General features: G+C 40.9%; 1 protein-coding gene across 5 annotated transcripts in view; it reads right to left on the bottom strand.

The window, feature by feature from the left end:
* Positions 1–209: 209 nt before the first annotated feature.
* The window catches only part of LOC144669280 (opioid-binding protein/cell adhesion molecule-like), a 1,107,986-nt gene continuing 1,084,404 nt past the window's right edge, over positions 210–23,791 (bottom strand). For 3 of the 5 annotated variants that reach the window (XM_078531641.1, XM_078531615.1, XM_078531625.1), the window contains 2 exons: positions 7,929–7,964; positions 210–1,329 (listed from right to left, as the gene is read on the bottom strand). In XM_078531641.1, the coding sequence (XP_078387767.1) occupies positions 1,226–1,329; positions 7,929–7,964 (140 nt within the window). In that variant the 3' untranslated portion in view covers positions 210–1,225. The remainder of the gene's footprint in view (positions 1,330–7,928; positions 7,965–23,791) is intronic. The other 2 variants (XM_078531632.1, XM_078531651.1) reach the window with 1 other exon arrangement.

The raw sequence follows: 23,791 nt of genomic DNA, 5'->3' as shown, positions 1-23,791 counted from the left end.
TGCCGCCTGAGGATTGCTGAACAAAACAATTAATTACACTGTCAACCCCACGGGTTTTTAAACAATGAAAAGTAAATGATTATGGCTGGAAATTAAAATAAACAGCGGCAAACATCTGAAGTGCAAAACCTGCAGCGTCTATTCTAGAATCATTCCAGCTAACTTCCGCGACAAAAAGTAATTAGAACAAAATCTCACATAGCCAGAAATAGTTTTTAACGGGTACCATTGTATACATTTAATTTGTTCTTATAGAAATGCATCATGCCAACAAAATAAAAGGGATACTGCAGCTTTAAGCAATCACATGGCTTCCCTTTTTAGAAACTAGTAACATATAAACTAGGAGACACCAAATACACAGTTTGCTAAAAAGACCTTCCCAGAATGCATTTCAAATGGCCCTCTCTTTCTCTTGTGATTGGTTGTTAATTTTGGCCCAGTTCCAGTGCAGTACAGGAAAAGCCTTCAGCAAATCTTTTAAGTATATTGGACTCAAAGTGCAGAATTATGGTTATGTGCACACATAATAGACAATCAAATGGAAACTAAAGAGTTATATATTTACTTTAACGTACATGACATATACAATTTTATTAGTTTTCCACAATTTATATATGATGGCGATAGTCAATATGGGCCTAAATGTTAGTGAGAAATACTTCTGGAATAGAATTGCTCTAAGATAAAGATCCTTAAACTTTAATGCAAAACTGCCCCTTTTGTTATAAGTGTGCAGCTTATCTGCTAGATGTTTGCTTAGCCAGCCAATGGGCTACAATCCACCTGTTAATTAGCCAATGGTCTACAGGCATATTACATTATTTATCTGGTAGCCTACGAATAGTATACAGGTAAAGTATATCATCCACCCAGTAAAACCACAGACAGCTTTACGTATGTGAGGGAAAGGTTGATGAGGAGTACCTGCATAAATAAACATCATTGAAAGCATAAAATATGTCAACACTACATCAGCTAAAACATGGAGGATTAAAAAGTGGAAAATCAACAGTAACTGAACTAACAGTTTTGACAGCAATTATGCACCAGCGCCCTGCAGCCAACAGAGGGGAAATACCAGTATGGACTCACAAAAACAAATACTTGTCAGCACAGAACCTATACGCGATGTTTTACAGCCTGTGCACAACCTGTGCAGGATAAAGTTTATTTGTTCTGTTCGGGTTAGAGGCAGTGCGCTGTTCAATGGCGCCGTGCCACGTCAAAATTTGAAGAGGAAGTGGACGAAGAGTATCACCAGTAGCCATAGTGAAGCAGTCATTCCTCCAGAAGCACTGTTGTTCCCATCGAGCACTGCTCCTCGATCTGTAAATGGACAAGCACATATTACCAGCTTAGTGATGCAGGTTATGTTTTGAAGATCACAATGCTGAAAATTGTAGCTTACAATGACCCTGAAATACTTCTGAGAGGTGCTTGAAACCTATGAAGTCACTAATATTAAGAGACAGTATCCTCTAGGAGAACTGTTTACTGTGCTGCCCCTCACCTCCGGAATAACACTTGCAGTTATATCAGACTGGTTTCTCTGTAAAGATGCAAATGAAATGAAAATGGCATACTATAGCTCCCTCAGTCAAATGCATTTAAATTTACCACAATTTACTATTTTTGCATTAGTATTGCTGAAAAAAAGAGACATGTCTAAGCTTTTCATTACACGCTCATCAGGACACTCGCAAGAATACCAATATAAGAGGAAAACAACAATTTATACAGTATGTGAAGAGAGTGATTGGCTGGCAAGTGGCATTGCCATGGAGAATGCACCACTGATGTTGACTGACAGTTAAATGCCAAGCATTGTTTGAAATTTAAACCTGACAGCTTGACCCTGACTGATCAAGTCATTGCCCTGAGGAATGACTCAGCGAATGGCTGTCACTTACTTTGTTTAGCTGAAACAGGCAAAACAAATGTACATGTTCTTTCTGTCTGCAAAGAACCGGGCCCTGTGTATTAATATATGTAACTTCCAGTACATGCAAATACGCAACATTGTAAGCCTGACTGACAATCTTAAATTGGTTGTCAGCGAAATCCTTAGCACATTGAGGATTATTCAGCAAATGTTGTCTAATCGTGGAATCACATCTAATGTTGGACACTGTTTTGAGTTTTGCAAGCATGGGCTGGTTGGGTACGGTCTGTACCCTGCCTATTGTGAACAGCTGCTGGGACATGTTGTTTGATATGATCCGTCAATCTTTGGGATCACACTGGCACTGAAATTCATATACCACATTATTCATTTGTATGATAGGCAGAAGGTCTTTTTGGCTTGATGGCAGCATCTTGTTAGTGGCGAATACCATTCATGTTGCTACTGAATAGTGGCAGAGTGAAACAACTAGCTTCACCTGTTAATAGACAAGGCTATGTTACTAGCAGATAGAAAGAACATGTACATACATTTCACCTGTTTCAGCTAAACAAAATAAGAGATGCCATTCACTGGCTCATTCCTCAGGTCAACACATTCACCAATCAGGGTCAAGCTGCCTGGTTTAAATTTAAAACAAGGCTTAGCAGTTAACTGTCAGTCACCACTGGTGCATTCTCCATAGAAACGACACTTGACAACCAATCAGCACTCTCTTCATATACAGTAGAAATTGTTGTCTTCCCCTTACACTGGTCTTCTTACGTTTGTCCTATTGAGTGCAAGACGAAAAGCTTAGACATGTCTCTTTTTTCAGCAATACTCAAGTTCTGTGCTACCAAATGATTGTTTTTGTATTAGGTTTAATTGGCAAGTTCTAGAAAAGAATTATCAAAGGAGGAAGCTGGGGATAGGAAGGAGCGAATTGTTTATGGTATTTTTCAAAATTTGGTGCTAGTCAGAATTAGGCTGCAACGGGTGTTTAGCTGATACATTCCTATTTTAAATCTCTTTCTGACTTACAGTGAGAATGGCTCATGTGGACACAATGAACATTCGCATTGATATAGTAGCCAGTGATCTGCTGGGATTTGGCTTAAAGCAGGGTTGTCCACATTTTGTATCGTGGTGGGATACCTATAAATCTTGAGGGATACACATAGGGCAGAATCTTCTGCCTGTCGGGTGGGCCAGTCGGGAGCGGGCACGGAGCCAATCGCAAGCCACCATTTTACAGAGGAGGCCAATTAAGGCCCACCTAGTGTGACACGTGCCTGGTAGTGCTCAGCATATATGCAAAAGATGCAGAAATCTCCCTGAGGCACGGAGCTACCTCAGGGAGATAAGTTCAGTTTTAAAGTTGGAAAAAAAGAAAAAAGAAAATTATTCAGATATGTCCCCTCATATGACAGTGTAACATGAGCTGGGACATGTTTATGAATGATCCAAAACTTTTTTATTTAATCAAACCTTCATGAAACCTCATTCCGCCCCTGGATGAGGATTCATGTAAAGTGTGAAGGCCGCTTGGGCTCTTTGCCTGCCCGCCAACCTTAAGGTTGGACAGGCAGCCCTGTCAATTGCCTAAATTGGTTCATTAATGGCCCTAACAGGTCTTTGACAGTTCAACGGGTGCGCAGCCGACTCCGGCGCGCGGCGGCTGCTGAAAGATTGGAGTGATGCGCGGTGATGTTGGGACGTACGCCCCGACGTCACCGCGCATCATTTTACGCATCAGCACGCGGGGCCCGCCCCCGCACACTGAAGAGAAAATTCTGCCCATAATGTTTAAATCCATGTTCCCGTTAATTTTAATAGGTGCTGATAGTATCAAATCTTGACATTTTAATTATCCAGTCAGAACATCCCTTTTTAAACTTTCAGATCCAGGGCATTCAAACAAGACACATCAGCAAATAAATTGCTTGGATTGCGAAGAACAGATTTGCAATGTTTAGGTCAGTTGGGTTGCAGCTTAGACTCTTTCTATTAAGGAAAATGGTTGGGGAAGAGGAAACTCTACTTGCCATCCAATCTGTGCTACAGTGAACCTGGGAGTGTTTAATTGCAATGGTGGATTGAACAAACGGGTACACAAGTCCGTGGCTTCCCTTACTGAGGCAAGCAGAAAGTAAGGGAGAGACTGTGATGTAATATCAATACATATCTTTTTGTCACAAGCTGGTTTACATTTGTTGGCATTTCCATAGGAAAGCGCAAAAAAGTAGAATTGCATTTTTGGTGGTAGCATCAAATAGGTGGTATTGCAGCAGCCACTGTTTTATTCTACGTTCAATATTAAGTCCCACTGACTTCAATGGAGCAGAATCTCAAATTGGGCATTTAACAGGTGGCCTACAAGATACTGCTTGCTTTGTGTGATTAACAATGTCGAATTTCTACTCCAAAGAGATTTATTTCATTTTGTTCATAGGCAAGGCCAGCATTTATTGCCCATCCCTAATTATCCATGATAAGGCGCTGGTGAGCCGTCTGCTTGAACCACTGCAGCCTGTGAGATGTAGGTACACCCACAGTGATGTTAGGTAACAAATTCAAGAATTTTGACACAGTGATAGTGAAGGAACAATGATATTATTCCAAGTCATGGTAATGTGAAGCTTGGAGGCGAACTTGCAGGTAGTTATGTTCTCATGTGCCTGCTGCCCTGAGCTTGCAGGTTTGGAAGGTGCTGTCAAAGGAGCCTTGGTAAGTTGCTGCAGTGCATCTTGTGGATGGTACACACTGCTGCCACTGTGCACTAGTGATGGAGGGAGTGAATGTTAAAGGTGGTGGATGGGGTGCCAATAAAATGGGTTGCTTTGTTCTGGATGGTGTTAAGCTTCTCAAGTGTTATTAGATCTGCACTCATTCAGGCTTGTGGAGAGTATTCCATCACACTCCTGACTTGTGCCTTGTAGATAGTGGACAGGCTTTGGGTAGTCAGGAGGTGAGTTACTCACAGCAGACTCTCAGCCTGTGACCTGTCTTGTAGCTACAGTTATTTCTGTGGCTGGTTCAGCGATGGTAATGCCATTGAATGTCAAGGCGAGACAGTTAGATTCTCTCTTGTTGTAAATGGTCATTGCCTGGCACTTGAGTGGCATAAAGATATGAATAGCATTTTGAAAAATAAAATTAGCTTCATTTTTTATCTATCTTTGGATACCATGCATCATTTCCAGTTCAAAAATTATTTCAGAATCATGTATTTAAGATAGCCACCATTTGCTGTACAAGAGTTGACCTGAAACAACTCTAAATTTTTCTTCTCTCCCTGGGGTAAAACATCTAGTTTCTCTCTGTTGTACATCAGAAAATATTGGATTATTAGCTAGATTAATATTTACAATAATGCAATTTCCTTTTGCTAAAATTATCTTCAAATAAAACCTTTGCAGTCTTAGAAACTAAAGAGATTGAGGGGCGACTTGATAGAAGTTTACAAAATTATGAGTGGCATGGACAGAGTAGATAGTCAGAAGCTTTCTCCCAGGGTGGAAGAGTCAATTACTGGGGGACATAGATTTAAGGTGAGAGGAGAAAACTATAGAGGAGATGTGCGGGGCAAGTTTTTTACACAGAGGGTAGTGAGTGTCTGGAATTCGCTGCCAGAGGAGGTGGTGGAAGCAGGTATGATAGTGGTGTTTAAGAGGCAGCTTGACAAATACATGAATAGGATGGGAATAGAGGGATATTGATCCCGGAAGTGCAAAATGTTTTAGTTGACGGGCAATATGATCGGCGCAGGCTTAGAGGGCCGAAGGGCTTTTCTTTGTTCTTTGTTAAACTTGCTGATCCCAGAAGGGCTCCTGCAACTTTGACATCAGATGATTGTTATTCAATTAATTGGTAGTTAATGCTCTCTAAACAATGAGATTCTCCCCCTTCCAATCAGGGGAAGAGTCTAGCCAAAAAGCTCTTGGATCCCTGAGTATCTTCCTGTGAGATATTGCTGTTCAGCCAATATGGCTTCCCTTTTAATATGAATTGAAGGTTCAACCAATGAGATCATATATTTAAGAGCACTCATTGAAATTATGTAACTGTTATGGAAGACATAAATGGAGACTGACAATAGCCAGGTATAGTCACAGCTAACAGGAAGGATGGCACAGTAGAAAAGTCTCATGGTCCCTATGATTTACTGCAGTCTCTCCAAAATGATACTGTCTCTTTAGTGCACCCTCAAGAGCATTCCAGTGACTACTTTTATTCCTGCTTTACTGTCATGTTCCTTTCTTTTGTTTAAATTATCTTGTCACTATTAAAAGACTACTAGATATTTCCGTTGAACCCACAATCTAGAATGTTATTGTGTAAATGCATTCTCACCACATTATCAAAATGATAGCTATTGACAAGCTGCTTTACAGAGTGATAAACTACAATAGCACTTTCAGTCATTGTGTTTTATCTTCATACACTAGCCTTAAAACACAGAATGAAAGAAGAGTCTCTGTTTTACTGATAGGCTATGAAGACAAAAAAGTAACAAGAGTTATTCGTGTCACAAAATGGAAAGGTGCAAAAATCTGACAAACAGCCAAGATTATTTAGCATTAAAGTGCTAATCACAGGGGCTTCGAAACTATGCTGTGGTAGCAATGGGTACAAATGCACATAATGTTCATCTGAAATTCCTCTTTCTGCTAGTACAGCAGAGACATCAAAATATTTAAATAAAGCAAATAAACTGATGGTAAATAAGTTCATGTGTGCTTTCTTTGTGGAAGGAGAATGAAATAAGCATTGGGGCCTATTGCCCCACAGCTCAATTTCAAAGCCAATAACCCGTATGCTGCAATGGCCCAGCATTTGCTTGAATGTTGCATCTTGGGGCAAGCACTGTAAATTGGATTTTTCACCTCACTCTTCAAATTATATAATTCTTACACTGCAAACTGCTGGAAATGCAAATTGATAAAGGTCATCCAGGACCTTGTAAATGTAAGGTCCAAAGTTCCATCACCTCAAACAATGAAATTAATGGGTAGAAAATGAAACAAAGCCAATGATAGAGAAGGGATTAGGGTTAATTAGAGTACAGAAAGAGAAACAGAGGGGAAGAGAGAATAGATTGAGAGAGATAGAAAATATACAAAGAAAAATAAGGAAAGAATTTCAAATTTGCAATGCAATTCCAGCAATTTCTTGACAATCAATTAATATCAATGGGAAGATTTATGGCCAGCTCCTGGTTTTAGAAACGAACAATGGAGCAGCACAAATTATCCAGCAATTTGTGGCAATTTGCAATTTTGTCGTCACAAACTACTATTTTTTTAACGGATCTATATTGGCATGCACTGTGAATATGACAATTTTTATTGCAATTTCTGAGCCATAAATTTTATCATGTGTTTCTATTTATCCAACATGGTCAAATTCAACCTATGAACACAGGCCTGAATCTGAGCTTAAAAATAATGTTTCTATCATACAACATCTGAAAAATACATTTTAATGACCGAATCACGTCCGGCAAGATCACTCTTCTCCTTCAAGATGATTGGGCACTCTAGGTTGATCTTACCAGGGATTGGGCTGTATTCTTTTCCATGAGCAAATACTTTCAAACAATGTTTCAAAGAGCATATCACAATGCATATACTGAGTATTTCAGTGTACAATTCAAAATGGTCCAAAGCTACTGATGAAAGATTAAACACACACATGCACATGTTTACAATGCATTCAGTACAACAAAACTAAACAACTAAACCAGGTCACTACAACTGTGCTAATTGAACTAGATGAATGGAAACACTACAAAGCAACAGACATTTTAAAGGGATCTGGATACTGGGAATTAATTAATGGAGGAAATTTATTTAGAAGCTGTAAAGAGGCAACAACAGTACTGGTACTGAAGACCAATTTCTTTGGGTTAATGGGTTAATTTATTTGCTTGAACACCAGCATCTAGTTTAGTATTCTGTAGGACTCACAGAGACTGTTAAGTTGTAGTGCAGTTATAATTTGTTTCATGCATTTTTAATTTTTTTTTAATTTTACAAACCTTTCCAATTTGCAAGAACTGTAGAAGTTTTCTCTTCTAAAAAAAAATTGAAGAAAGCAAAAAGCTTATGATGAACAATTTAAATGTAAACTAAGTTGCAACAAGAGTGTGGAGGAAACTTCAATACAGGATTTCAGTGTTAGTCACGTGATGCACTGGATGCTAAATCCAGATCAGAATACATGCAGTCTGAAATCGAAGGTCCAGTGTTACAACAGTTGGCCTGGCATGAAATTATTACAGGTGCTTCAGGTGAAGTAGACAAAACAAGAGCAACCAACCCCATTCCTCCATGTGCCCTCGCAGTGAAAATGAAAGAAAAATCACTAACACTTTGGCATCAACCCATCTAAGTGCTCTCTATATAGATTGTATGCCTGGATAGAGACACCAACCAGTTGTAGACAGCCTATTTTGCAGTCTTTTCTCAGTGAGACCAGCCTGTCAAGCAGCCTTGGATCATGAAGCTCTTTCCAATGGTCCGTCTGTGGATTGTGGAACCCAACAACATTGACCTGGTATCACCCGAACCAGAGCATTCATGGCTCATTTTAGGATTCAATTCATTATAATATTAGCAAAGTAATTGAGGTTTGACTGAGGGACACAATCACCATCTAAGTATTGAACACTGGAGAAAGTTCTGATCTCTCTTTTGGAAGTGTTCAGTCAAAGCCGCCTCCTGTCCAGAACCTCTAGCAGAAAGTCTTTAGCAGAAGGGGAGTTGGTACAATTCTCATTAGCAGTGTAAATTCTGTAAACCATTTTACATCACACGAGTATAAAGGAACTTTTTAAGGGCTGGCAGGTTAAACCGCAGCATTAATTATGCTGAACATTCTAACTATGGGATCTTGAAAAGTTCCTTTCCCTGCAAGTGGATTGTTAGAGCAAATTGATTTCAGGAACTCAGGGCTGTATGTGGTTGTTGGAAGATATAGGTTGATGGAAGGTCTCAACAGTCTTAAGCCCAGAGTGCATATTGACTTCTCAGGACTGATATAGCAATATCTAATAAACTGGATATTCAATTCAAGAAGCATGTATGAATTCAGGCTGAAGATATAATGAAGATTTGTCAATAGAAAAAGTAGATTTTGGATTTATTCAAAATCATTACCCGTAATGCTATGGATTAATTAATAAAAGGAGGTCTCATTTGCAACTATATAAATCTTTCACTATGACAAATCATTAAAAAGATGATTGTAACATTATCAATGTAAATGGTGCAAACAATAAACAGCAAAGCTCGAAGCAGTAGACAGCAGCGTTTGCAAGAATTGTTAGTTCAAATATCAGATTTTTTATTTCATCTATGTTCAACTTCCAGATGCCACGTAGTTAAAACCATTCCGAACATTTAACCTTTCGTCAGCACAAACTTTGATTTAAATTTAAACAAACTGCACTGCAGGTGCTATTAATTGCATTTTGAGTTTGAACCAACTTCATTTTCTTTAATGGCGAAATCTAGATAAATGGTCAAATGATATACTTAGCTAGACAGTGTGTATTTCTCTACAAATAAAATGGAATTGCATCCTCAACACACATAAAACACGTTTTTCTTGCAGCCGCTCCGTGTTCCATACTAAATCAGTGTAACTTCCATTGCCCAGTTGACTCAGTTGTTTGAAGTACTACCATGGTTAAAATATGAGATGGTTAAGTTGGATCACCTCCTGCTCACTGGACCTAATGATATTGGACTCCTGAATTTCTAGTACAAATCTTTACCAAGTTGACAAATGGATTGATGGCAGTTATATAACTTGTTCCTTTGCTCAAAGATAAGTTAGAGATGTTCTTAATAGAATAAAAAAGTTTTTATTTTTAAATTGCATTTTAGAATAATGTTAAAAACAGCATGAATACAAGGAGGTACGGTGGTACAAAGGGCTGGTACATGTCCTTTCGTCTTTGGGACCTGTGTTTGAATCCAGACTAATTGACGCTCTGAGAGTTTTCTTTGTCTGGAGGCTAACACGAACTCAGTTTGGGACAGTTTCAGTCAAGTTCTTGGTGGCTCAACAATAACCATGGGCTTATCCATGATTCAACAATTCATGCTTCTCCTTACCCAATCTGGAGGAGGATGAGGAGCAATATAACGATGGAAGGATTTATTCAGTGGAATTCATGTAGAACAAGTACATTCTCTAAAACTAATTACTTAACGAGTTCTATTTATATGTAATTAATGAATGATTAAAACTTGAGCCATTCCATGCTCCCAGATCATGAGCAGATGGATCTATTATTCTGCCATTTCAGTCCTTGAATATTTTCGTGTTGATTTTCCACAAATACCCAGAGGTGAGAAAATGCTTTTAAAAAAGATGAAAATTAACTGAAATTATTTTGGAGCTATTTTATTACATGTTGGAGCAAATATTGGGAAATTAGATCACCCACTCCGCAGTAGAATTTCCCAATGCGGCCTAGCGAGGAATACAGATGTGGAAGATCTTGGCTGTAAACACACAATGTGTTGCCATTTTGGAATTGGACAGAAAACTGAGAATAGATTGTTGATTCTATAGTTTTATCATTTTCCAGTAACCCATGCCAAACCTGCTTCTTTTTTTGCTCCTGTAGATATGGGGGCATGACATATACTCCTTTCTTGGTGGAAAAGGAGGTGTGATGACCTCAAACCATAGGGGGCAAGAAGGCTCTCTAAATGCATGGTCAAAAGGTAGTGACAGTAAATAGCCAAGGAGATCAATGCCACTAGTCAAGCCTCAAGGACCTCAAGGATACATTTCCACAAGAAGGTCAATGACCTCACATGGTCAGGTTCAGGGGATGCCTTTTCAAATGTCATACCCTACCAACTGCATCAGTAGCCTTAAGCACTATTCAAATCACTACATCCCCATCATTCACCTATCAACAATTTCTATCGATCAGGCCTCATATCTAACATTTGTATGCTTCAACTGACCCTCATATGCTTAGTCCTGCTGCACGTCTCACATGTTGGACACATTGGGTGAAATCATGTGTCCTCTCCTGTGGTGAATTTGGTGGACAGGACTGGGGGCATTTAATCAGGCAAGTGGGTGGTGGGTAGGGACCCTGTCACCTTCCCGCCTCCACTCTGATTAATTCTGTGACAGGAAGACTCGTGAATGGCCTTCCCACCCTGCCACCAATTGAGGTTCTTAAGTGGGCAATTATTGGCCACTGCTGAAAAAAATTGACATGCTGTAAAAGCTTTTCATCTTGCACTCACCAGGACAGATTCACAAGAATATCAAATATCAAAGGGAACAACAATTTATACAGTAATAAGAGGGTGCTGATTGATTGGCAAGTGGACTTTAATTGGTTAAGGCATTGCCATGGAGAATGCACGTGGGAACAAAACGAAGCAGTTCAACACTGATTGGTCAAGGCATTGCCATGCGGAATGAACCAGGGAATGGCTGCCCTAAGCTTTTGTTTAGTTGAAAAAGGCGCAATGCGTGGATATGTTCTTTCTTTTTGCAAAGAACAGGGCCCTGTGCATGTGAATATATATAGCTTCTAGCGTACCTAAGTGAGCTACACTGCAAGTCTGACTGATAAAGTTAAATTTGCTGTCAGTGTAATTCTTGGCACAATCAGGATTATTTGGTAAGTGTTGTCCAATCACAGGATCACATCTAGCATTGGACACTATTTCTGAGTTGTGCAAACACAGGTTGGTTGTTTGAGTACAGTCAGTACTTTGCCTGTTGCAAACAGCTGAAGGATGTGCCGTTTGATACGATCCCCTAGTTGTTGGGATGTACAGCGTACATACCTGGCATCACACCAGCACTGAAATTTGTATAGCACATTACTTATTTGTGTGATAGGAAGAACATCTTTTTGGCTTGACGACAGCATTCTATTAGTAGAAGACAAAATACTGAACCAGGATGAACATTGACCATAAAATGCATGGATGCTTGTTGAAGAGACCATCACACGTTGGCAGAATTGTTGCTTAACACCACATTCACATCAAATAAGTAAAACAAATATAACAAAAAACTGTTTAATTGTATACCTGATTTTTATACAGAAAAATACTTGTGTTACAGGGGTCTGTGGAATTTTATAATATGGGAGGGGGTACTAAGAAGTAAAAAGGCTGAGAGGCCCTACATATGAATGTATAAACATATGAATTAAGAGGACTAGGCCAATCAGCCCCTCAAGCCTGCTCCGTCATTCAATAAGATCATGGCTGATATGATTGTAACCTCAACTCCACATTCCCACCTACCCCGGATAACTTTCACCCCCTTGCTTATCAAGGATCTATCTAACTCTGCCTTAAAAACATTAAAACACTCTGCTTCTACTGACTTTTAAGGAAGAGAGTTTAAAGACTCACAACCCTCTGAGAGAAAACATTCCTCCTCATCTCTGTCTTAAATGGGCTATCCCTTATTTCTTAACAGTGACCCCTAGTTCTAGATTCTCCCACAAGAGGAAACATTCTCTCCATATCCACCCTGTCAAGATCCCTCAGGATCTTATATGTTGCAATCGAGTCACCTCTTACTCTTCTAAACTCCAGCAGATAAAAGGCTTTGCATGCTGTTCTTGTCCTTCAGATAAAAGGCTAGCCTGTCCAACCTTTTCTGATAAGACAACCCTCTCATTCCAGATATTAGTCTAGTAAACCTTCTCTGAGCTGCTTCCAACATATTTACATCCTTCCTTAAAATAGGAGACCAATACTGTCCAAGTACTCCAAATGTGGTCTCACCAATGCCCTATATAACTGAAGCACGCTTTTATATTAAATTCCCCTCACAATAAATGATAATATTCTATTATTTTTCCAAATTACTTGTTGTACCTATGTACTAGCCTTTTGCAATTCATGCACTAGGTCACCTGGATCCATCCACATCTCAGAGGTCTGCAATCTCTGATCATTTAGTTAATATGCTTCATTTTTATTTTTCCTGCCAAGATGGGCAATTTTTTATTTTCCCACATTATGCTCCATTTGTCAGAACTTTGCTCACTCACTTAACCAATCTAAATCCCTTTGTAGCCTCTTTATGCTTCACAATTTACTTTCCTACCTATCTTTGTGTCATCAGCAAATTTAGCAACCATAACTCCGGTCCCTTCATCCAAGTCACTTATATCAATTTTAAAAAGTTGAGGCCCCAGCATTGATCTATGTGGCACACTACTCGTCACATTTGATGTGGCACCTTATCAAATGCTTTCTGGGAATCTAAATACAGTACATGCACCTGTTCCCCTTTATCCACAGCGTACGTTACTTCTTCAAAGAATTCCAATAAATTGATTAAACATGATTTCCCTTTCACAAAACCATGTAGGCTCTGCCTGATTGCGTGGAATTTTTCCAAGTGCCTTGCTATAACATCTTTAATAATAGCTTCTAATATTTTCCCTATGACAAATGTTAAGCTAACTGGCCTGTAGTTTCCTGCTTTCTTTCTCCATCCCTTTTTGAAGAAATGAGTTACATTCATCTGCCATCTCTTTACTTTCCATTCTTAATTCCCCAGACTCACTTTTTAATAGGACGAACGCTCATTTTGTTAACTTTTCTTTTTAAAATATCTATACAAACTCTTACTATTTCTTTTTATATTTCTAGCTAGCTTTCTTTCGTACTCTAATTTTTCCCTCATTATATATTTTTAGTCATTCTTTGCTGTGTTTTCTATTCTGCCCCATCTTCTGACCTGCCACCCATCTTTGCACAATTATATGCTTTTTCTTTAAGTTTGATACTATTTTTAACATTTTTAGTTAACCACAGATGGTGAGTCCTCTTGAAATTTTTCTTTCTCGTTGGAATTTATCTATTCTCTACATCCTGAAATATCCCCTTTGTCTGCCACTGCACCTCTATTGATCTACGCCTTAACCTAATTTGCCAGTTCACTTTGGCTAGCTCTGCTTTCATGCCGTCATAACTGCCCTTATTGAAGTTTAAAATACTAGTCTTGGACCCACTCCTCTCTCCTGCAAACTGAATGTAAAATTCAATCATATTATGGTCGCTGCTACCTAGGGTGCCTTCACTATGAGGTTATTAATTCGTCCTATCTCTGAAGAAGTCATGCAGATTTGAAATGTTAATGCTGTTTCTCTTGCCAAACATGCTGCAAGACCTGCTGAGTTTTCCAGCAATTTTTGTTTTTATACCAGGTCTAGTATAGCCTTCTGTCTAGTTGGCTCCAGAACATGCTGTTTAAAGAAACTATCCTGAAAACATTCTATGAACTCCTTATCTAGGCTACCTTTGCCCATTTGATTTTTCCAGTCTATTTGTAGATTAAAATCTCCCATGAATATCACCATACCTTTCTGACAAGCTCCCATTGTTTCTTCCTTATACTCTGCTCTACCATGTTGTTACTATTAAGGGGCCTCTACACCACTCCCACGAGTGACTTCTTCCTTTATCAGTTCTCATCTCTACTCAAATCTCTTCTACATCCTGGTTTCCTGAATTTAGGTCCCTCTCTATTCTGCTAACACCATCATTAATTAACAGAGCCACCCCTCCACCTTTTCCTAGCTTCCTGTCCTTCCTAAATGTCATGAACTCTTCAATATTCTGGTCCCAATCTATGTCATCCTGCAGCCATATCTCTGTAATGGCTATCAAATCATACTTACTTATTTGCACTATCAGTTCATCTGATGTATTTTGAATGCTATGTGCATTCGGATACAGAGCTATTACCTTGTCTGCTGATTTACTCTTAGAATCGTACTCTCTATCCCTTCCTGTCACAGTGTTGTCTTGAAGGATAGATTACAGGTGGAATCTGCAGGTGGTAAGACACTGGGCATGACTGCTCGCAGTAAGGTAGCTGGCAAGGATAGCACAGGTGCCAGCTTGTCAGAGGGCAAGAATAAAAATCAGTTATACAATAAAATATTTTTTGAGGTTTATTTTACTTACTTAATGTGAAACTTGTTGCTGGTATTAAGCAACAATTCTTCCAAGTTGTAGAGGTTCCTTCAACAAGCATGTCATGGATAATGTTCATCCCGGTCCAGTATTTTGTTTTCATTGATGTCATTTCTGGACATTAGCTTTGTAGAAGTACGTTCTACTAAATTGGGCCAACTCTTTCAGTGCTGGTTGGATAGCTGACAATGGGCAGAATCTTGTAGCAGTGAGGCGGGGGTGGGGTGGGGTGGGTGGGGGAGGCGGTGTGGTGGGGGGGGGGGAAGGGGTGGAGCGGGGTGGTCGCGGCTGCCAGCTCAAGAGCCAGCGAAATCCTTGCTTCGTATCTTTCTGGAAAGTCCTGCTGGTAGGCTATGCCAATAGGGCACATATGTTCTGCAGCAGAGATGAGGATTCAGGTGAGGATTCAATAGAGCACAACATAGGAATTTGGCAGTGTTAAAGAGTATATATGCAAATGCAAGGAGCATAGTAAATAAAGCCAATGAGCTGAGGGCACATGGCAGCATGATATCGTTTTAATGGAAACTTGGCTTAAGGAGGGGCAAAAATGTTAGCACAACATCCCTGGATATAGGGTTTTCCGGCAGGATAGGGAGGGCGATTAAAAAGGTGCGGGTGTAGCATTAAAGAATCAATTACAGTTGTGAGGGGGGATGATATACTAAATGAAGCATCAAATGAGGCTGTGTGGGCTGAGCTCAGAAATAAAAAGGGGCAGCCACACTGCTAGAAGTGTACTATAGACCCCCAAATAGTGGAAGGGAGTTAGAAGAGCAAATATGTCGACAGATTTCTGAGTACAAAAACAATAGCGCAGTAATTGTTGGGGACTTCAACTACCCGAATATCAATTGGGATACGAACAGTGTGAAGGGCACAGAGGCCGCAAAATTCTTGAATTGTATTCAAGAGAACTTTTTTAGCCAGCACGTAACAAGCCCAATGAGAGGGGGAGCGATTCTAGAATTAGTCTTAGGAAATGAAGCTGGGCAAGTGGATGAAGTAGCAGTGGGGGACCATTTTAAAGGTAGTGAACATAATGTAGTTAGATTTAGCATCATTATGGAAAAGGACAACGATAGAACAGGAGTAAAAATTCTAAGTTGGGGGAAGACAAATTTTACAAAGCTGAGAGGTGAGCTGGCGAGAGTGGACTGGACACAGCTATTACAAGAAAAACTGTCAAATCAGTGGGAGGCATTCAAAGGCAAGATTCTATGGGCACAGTGTAAACATGTCCCTACAAAGAAAAAAATGGGTGGTATTGCCAAATCTAGAGCTCCCTACTTATCCAGAAGCATACAGGCCAAGATAAAGCAGAAAAAGATAGACTTAATACAGTAGAAAGCCTAGAGGAGTATAGAAAGTATAGGGGTGAAGTAAGAAAGCAAAGAGAGGATATGAAAAAATATTGACAGGTAAAATCAAAGAAAATCTTACGATGTTTTACCAATACATTAAGAGCAAGAGAATAACTAAGGAAAGGGTAGGGCTTATCAGAGATGCGCATGGTAACTTGTGGGCAGGGTTCTCAATGAGTACTTTGTCCCTGTCTTCACTAAGAAAAGGGATTATGCAGACATTCTAGTTAAAGAGGAGTGTGAAATATTAGATACAATAAGCATAGTGAGAGAGGAAGTAGTGGAGGTCCTGGCATTCTTGAAGGTGGATAAATCAGCAGGACTAGATAGATTGTATCCCAGGCTGTTGAGGGAAGCCAGGGAGGAAATATTGGATGCTCTGAGGATCATTGTTCTTTTATTCATCCAATCCTCACTAGATACAGGCGAGGGCCCAGAGAATTGGAGGCCTGTGAACGTTGTTCCATTATTTAAAAAGGGTGCAAGGGATAGGCCAGAAAATTATAGGTCGGTCAGTTTGACTTCAGTGGTGGGCAAATTATTGGAAACAATTCTGAGGCACAGGATAAACTGTCACTTGGAAAGGCTCGGATTGATCAGGGATAGTCAGCATAGTTTTGTTAGGAGAAGACCGTTTCTTACTAACTTAATGGACGTTTTTGAGGAAGTAACAAGGAGGACTGATGAGAGTAGTGTTGTGGATGTTGTCTACATGGATTTCAATAAGGCAATAAGGACTGCCATGGTTCAAGAAGGCAGCTCACCATCACTCTCAAGGGCAACTAAGGATGGGCAATAAATGCTGGACCAGCCAGCGAAGCCCACATCCTGTGAATGAATAATGGCAGACTGGTCAGGAAAGTGAGATCTCATGGAATACAGGGGAAGATGTCAGGTAGGATCCAAAATTGGACCAGTGACGGTAAACAAAGGGGAATGGTTGATGGATGTTTTTGCGAATGGAAAATGGTTTCCAGTGGTGTTCCACAGGGCTCAGTGTTGGGGCCCTTGCTGTTTGTTGTATATATTAATGATTTAGATCTAAGTGTGGGAAGCATGATTGGGAAATTTGCAGATAATACAAAAATTGGCCATGTCGTTGATAGTGAAGAGGATAGCTGTTGACTTCAGGATGATATCAATGGTTTAGTTGAGTGGGCGAAGAAGTGGCAAATGGAACTCAATCCAGAAAAGTGTGAGGTAGTGCATTTGGGGAGGGCAAACAAAGTAAGGGAATACTCATTAAACGGGAAGTTATTGAGAGGGGCTGGGTAAGTAAAAGACCTTGGGGTGCATGTCCACAGGTCCTTGAATGTGGCAGGACAAGTGGACAAGGAGGTAAAGAAAGCATATGGAATGCTTTCCTTTATTGGGTGAGGTATTGAGTACAAAAGCAGGGATGTAATGATGGAACAGTATAAAATGCTTGTTAGGCCACAGCTGGAATTTTGTGTGCAGTTCTGGTCACCGCATTACAGGAAGGACATAACTGCTCTAGAGAAAGTGCAGAGGAGATTTACAAGAATGTTTCCAGGACTTGAAAATTGCAGCTATGAGGAGAGATTGGATAGGCTAGGGTTGTTTTTCTTAGAACAGAGGAGGCTAAGGGGTGACCTAATTGAGGTGTACAAAATTATGAGGGGCCTAGATAGGGTAAACGGTAAAGACTTGTTTCCCCTAACTGAGGGTCAAATACCAGGGGCAAAGATTTAAGGTGATTGGTAGAAGGATTAGAGGGGACATGAGGAAAAACTTTTTCACCCGGAGGGTGGTGGGTGACTGGAATTCACTGCCTAAGTTTGTGGTTGAGGCTGAAATGCTCAACTCATTTAAAAGGTACCTGGATCTGCATCTGAAGTGCTGTAACCTGCAAGGCTACGGACCAGGTACAGGAAAGTGGGATTAAAACAAGCGGCTAGTTTCTTTTTTCTCTTTTTGGCCGGCGCAGACATGATGGGCTGAATGGCCTCTTTCTGCACCGTAATTTTTCTATGGTTCTAGCAACATAAAGAGGAACACTGATGGGTCTGCACAAGGGAATGTTTAGTGCATTGGGAAGCCTGCAAAATGAGCATGTGTTCAACGTCAAGGAGTGTGGAGAAGTCCAGCGCCAACTTGGCATAGAGCTACGTGCAAACATTGGAGCCCATCCTTTCCGGAAGTGGTGGCAAACTTCTTTGGTGCACTTGTGGAACCAACAATGATTCTGTGTTGGATGGCTGATTTCACAGTTTCCAATGCAGCACAAGAAACAGCTGCCCAACGTCTGTGTGCAATAGTGGAAGCTCAGAGTGTCTCATGCAAGAATAGGCTGCTGTATCATGCCTATGGATTTCAATTTGCAAAGGAGCTTGTGGGTGTCACAGCAGTCCAACAGATTACAAGAATTGATGAGGCGCATCCTGATGAAGCAAAAACCTGCTGCCCTTTCTCTCATGAAGGCACCATTCATACTCCCACACCTGCTACTTCTCCAGTGCCTTTGCCCTTGCTTGTCAGATAGCCAGCTCACATCAGATGACTGCAGCCCTTGCTAAGATGTTCGAGTCTAGAGCTGGTCCTTCCAGGCCCAGGTCCAGGACCGCTAAATGTTTTCTCCTCCACTGGCAATCAGAAACCTTCCATCAGCCAAACTGCAGCCACTGGAGTGGCACTGTGTCAGAGCACTAGGGCAGAAAAAAGCACAGGGAATAAACACACAACTGGATGGAGAGGGAGTGGAGCCCCTTTCTGTTGTGGTATAGGACACAGATGACTTATGGCGCCCAAATCGATGTGCATGAAGTCAATAGCAATCTGCATCATAATGAAGCCTGAAGTCTTAGCGAAACCACATGCTCACTCTGCCTGCTCATTTCTGGCAAGAGTGAATGAAATGCTATTATCTCTGTTTGAACTGAGAATGCCAGTGACCTCCCAGACACAACAGTGGATGGCAAACTGTGAGAGGTGTTGTTAATATCTCCAGCTCCAGCCTGGAAGGAGCATAAAAGTTCATCATGATGATCACCTTCATAGCCACGGGCAAAGCGGTCCTTGCGCTATTTTGAGGTTACAATTATGGCAGATTTCAGTGAAACCATTATTGAAGACCAGGTCAACAGGTTTGGCTTCAAGTCAGGCTGGGATGCTGAAGAAGAGGCCATAGGACCCACTAAGTTTGAGGCATGACCAGGTCAGGAAGGGGTGCAGAAAGAGGGAGTGGAGGGAGGTGGTTGGAGATTGTCAGGATTTTAGGAGAGGGATCAGAGGCCACAGTTTGGGTGGTGGGGGAGTGGGAGGAGGGAGGAGGTGAAATTGCAATCCCCAGTTTTGGCAAAGGCCAGAGTCTTCGAGTGGAATCAGAACTTTCAGTGGCAGGTGGTGGGGTAAAGTCGTAGGGCTCTGAGAGGGCCAGAGTCCTTGGGCGGGTGGGGTTGTAGCATTAAAGAATCAATTACAGTTGTGAGGGGGGGTGATATATTAAATGAAGCATCAAATGAAACCATATGGATTCTCAGAAATAAAAAGGGGCAGCCACACTGCTAGAAGTGTACTATAGACCCCCAAATAGTGGAAGGGAGTTAGAAGAGCAAATATGTCGACAGATTTCTGAGTACAAAAACAATAGCGCAGTAATTGTTGGGGACTTCAACTACCCGAATATCAATTGGGATACGAACAGTGTGAAGGGCACAGAGGCTGCAAAATTCTTGAATTGTATTCAAGAGAACGTTTTTAGCCAGCATGTAACAAGTCCAATGACAGCAATTCTAGAATTAGTCTTAGGAAATGAAGCTGGGCAAGTGGATGAAGTAGCAGTGGGGGACCATTTTGGAGGTAGTGACCATAATGTAGTTAGATTTAGCATCATTATGGAAAAGGACAACGATAGAACAGGAGTAAAAATTCTAAATTGGGGGAAGACAAATTTTACAAAGCTGAGAGGTGAGCTGGCGAGAGTGGACTGGACACAGCTATTACAAGAAAAACTGTCAAATCAGTGGGCGGCATTCAAAGGCGAGATTCTATGGGCACAATGTAGACATGTCCCTACAAAGGAAAAAGGTGGTATTGCTAAATCTATAGCTCCCTGCTTATGTTGTGGTAAAGCTCTGAGAGGGCTAGAGTCTTTGGGTGGGTGGGGCTGGAGGTGGTTGGGGGTGATAGGAAGGGTTGGGGTGCTGCGTCTAATTGTGGAGTGCTGTTGAGGCAGGCAAGCTAGATCCACCAGGTTAGTAGAAAGGCATTAGCTCTTGGATCCAACAGTCCTCACTTCCCTTTGGCCAATAGATTTCTCACGGCTCTGGAAACACGGCAATCCAGAGTTAAATCTGAAATGATAGGTGAATAGGAGGCACGCTTTAACCTACGACTTGACCCAAACCTGAATGCTGTCCCCCTCATTGTTCCTCGCTGAGGTTCAGGTAGGAGATTAATTCCCTGAACACTCTGGGTGCATGTAGCCTCTTGCTGAAAGCCCCCTCCCCATTTTCCAGCAGCTGGTCCTCTATTCCTTCTCCAAGTCACGCTGTGTTCCAAGGGGAACGCTTACTCGTGCATCATCTGCGAGCAACTGGATTGTGCAGAAAAAAAAACCTTCAGCGCTTGTCACATTATTCCCTGTAGACCTTTGCAACTTGAAACAATAGAAAGCAATAAAAACTTGTAAAGCTGTAGCAACATCAGGAACCTGTAAGTAGTTGATGATCTCTTTAAATAGTTGTTGGGGGATGGGGTGGGGGTGCTGGTGGTGCAGGGCGTCCCTCATGCTGCTGGACACATGTTTCACTGTGTGAGGCACAGATTGGCTGGAGCCTTGATGTCAAGTCAGGACCACATGCTAACTGATATCATGATCTGCCTGCTCTGCACCCTTCTGTCAGACATTCACTGCACATACTAATGCCTGCACCACAAATACCAATTTGGAGCTCTAAGGCACTTTGTGATATCTAAAAAACAGGTGCTCAAGAAAATCAATTTCTCGCCCAACATGTTTAACAACTACAGTTAGCTGTAGTCCACTGGAAAATGTGTCTATATAACATAGAGCTTATTAAAATAGGGCCGAAGGAATAAGAAGCCACATTCTCTGGAATATTACACAGCAAATGTTTAACTTCAGTGGAGTGGCAATCAGAGTCAGATTGCCACTCCGTTCCTAGTTACTTACCCTAAAATGTAGCCACACCTTTCTAGCCTGATCTCCCAACTTGGGCCGGGTGAGAAAGGTGCAGTGCAGCGGATTTCCAAAGGCAGCTGAGTTGGACGTAAGGAATGCCTTTATGCGGCACAAGCTGCCGTAAAGCAAGTAAGTTTAAAGGTCCAGTCACTGTGTGAAGCCAGGGAGAAGGTGAGTGTATAAGGTAAGCGGGTGGGATTGGTAGGGTGTGGTGGTCAGTGGCTGGGGGTTGTCAGTGGTTGGGGCTGGGTCGGATGGTCAGTGGGCGGTGGTCAGTGTGAGAGGGGAGTCAGGTGGTCAGTGGGGTGGTCAGCGGGGAGGTGGAAAGGGAAGTCAGGGGTGTTCATCTCTTACAGGTTCTGTTGATGGATGTTAAATACCTCATAGTTTAAGGTAATAAGGTGAGCAGATGTTGGGTATTCATTAGTTAATTATACTCATATGTGTATAGTTCAGCCAGCACTGGCTTGAAGGTGTTAGAGTGGAGAAGCAAACCCTATGACAAGCAATAAACAGTCCACCAAAGCATCTTAGTCTCAGTGTCTTCTTCACAACCAGGCTTGGGAATTCCACTGACAGGGGGTGTGGGAAGGGCAGTTGGGGGGGTTCCGTGGGGAGACAGGTCGGTGGGGGGGAGAGACAAGGTTGATTAGTCAGGAGGAAGAGGGGGTAGTGGGGGCGGGGTGGGAAGGGGTTGGAAGAGGGTGAGGGGGCGGGTAGCGGGGTAGCCTTAAGGTCGTGGGGTCAGGGTGGGTTAGTACTATAGTTACCCAAAAGTTATAAATGCATTTAATTCTTCTAACTTTTTCTGGGTAATCACTGCTGTAACACAGTCAGGACCATGCGAATTTTGTGATTTAAGTTGCAGCATCAGATGGTTCCCATTGCAGGGCGATTGCCCAATGGAAGTTTGGACAGCACGGCAATTACCTTGTGGACTTCTGGGGGGCAGGTTGGCCCCAAGTATATCTTTGGGGCATCCCCCAGGTCTGACTCCCCAAGGAATGGAAGTTATGGACCAATGATTTCAACTCTTCATTACACATTACTTCACTTTATAGAACAGGGGTTACAGAGGAAATTTAACGGTCAAAGAAAATGGACAGGAACAACTATAAATTGTGTTTTTTTAAATCAAATTAGGTGACTCACCTTTTCTAATTAGTATTGTATTTTCAGAAGTTTATGGTTGCAAACCTGATATATTGCTTGGGGAGAATTGAAGAGCAAACTTGATTTAAAAAGGTACTGAAACTGACAGTGGGAATAAACTAGTGAGCATGGTGCTGTGGCTCTGGACTTCACATGATATCCCTGGATTATTTCCTTTTATTTATAATATTCTGATAAAATAATCAGACATCTGTTGAAGTCAAATAAGGAAATGTTTAATCTGCACTTACTTGCAGGTTCTTATTTATTTGCTACATAATGGAATCAGCAATGCTACATTCCCACAAAATATTTTTATTTTAATTGACATACATCAGTCTGGAGTATTTGCACTTGGGTCACTAAATGTTTTATTTTGTTTGACTTTCTCCTGCCTGTATCTCAGCACCTTAATGCATCTGAATAAGTCATTGATTGGGCATCTATAACCAGTAACCGTGATCACGTAAATGGATTACAATAATGTATTTATATTGTATAATCGCCACCTACACAATTATACAGCAATGACATATCCAAGTGGAATTTGAGTCCTCGGCCTGATTATACGTTGTCAACCATTTTACATTCCAGTGATACACAATTTATTTTTTAAGATGGTGGGGAGAAAAGGAGGGTTAACAAGATTTGGCATTCTATTCACTGGGTAGAACATGCAGAAACCAATTCATGTGAACAAATTCTACCATGGCAACTGTTCTTAAAGAGACAGGACTCCTTTCATTCCAGTTATCTTCCAGTTTAGTGCAATGCTTGTTGTAGGCTAACGACCATGTTTAAAAATGATCAAAAAGTAAGTATACAGCAAGTCTCCTTTAATTACAAGGCAATTATTTATTAAATGTTAGCTGACCAATATCAAACTGATTAAGTAATTTAATACGATACATATATATTTATACAATAGTTAAAGTATGCAAATCATATGTCTATTAATACTACATTTAAGAAACTGAACATATTAAGCACTGAACGAGATAGCCTGTGGATTTATGAAAAGGCAGTACTGTCTCTTTTTAATAAACAAATAAAGAAAACAGAACTCCAATAGCTTTCATCAAAGAAAGTAATCCTGGTGGTCAAAGATAAACAAGCCTGAGTTCATAGGTCAGGAAGAGATGTTTTATTATTTTTCTTCACCTAATTCACCATTAATGTAAGCTAAAGCACACTCCATCCAAGAGTAATGTGGAATGTAATTATTCTT

The sequence above is a fragment of the Cetorhinus maximus genome, chromosome 2 (assembly GCF_964194155.1).
Source record: "Cetorhinus maximus chromosome 2, sCetMax3.hap1.1, whole genome shotgun sequence".
In the NCBI taxonomy this organism is placed as follows: Eukaryota; Metazoa; Chordata; class Chondrichthyes; order Lamniformes; family Cetorhinidae; genus Cetorhinus; species Cetorhinus maximus.
The sequence above is the reverse complement of the archived record's forward strand: the minus strand, read 5'-3'. Positions and strand labels throughout refer to the sequence as shown.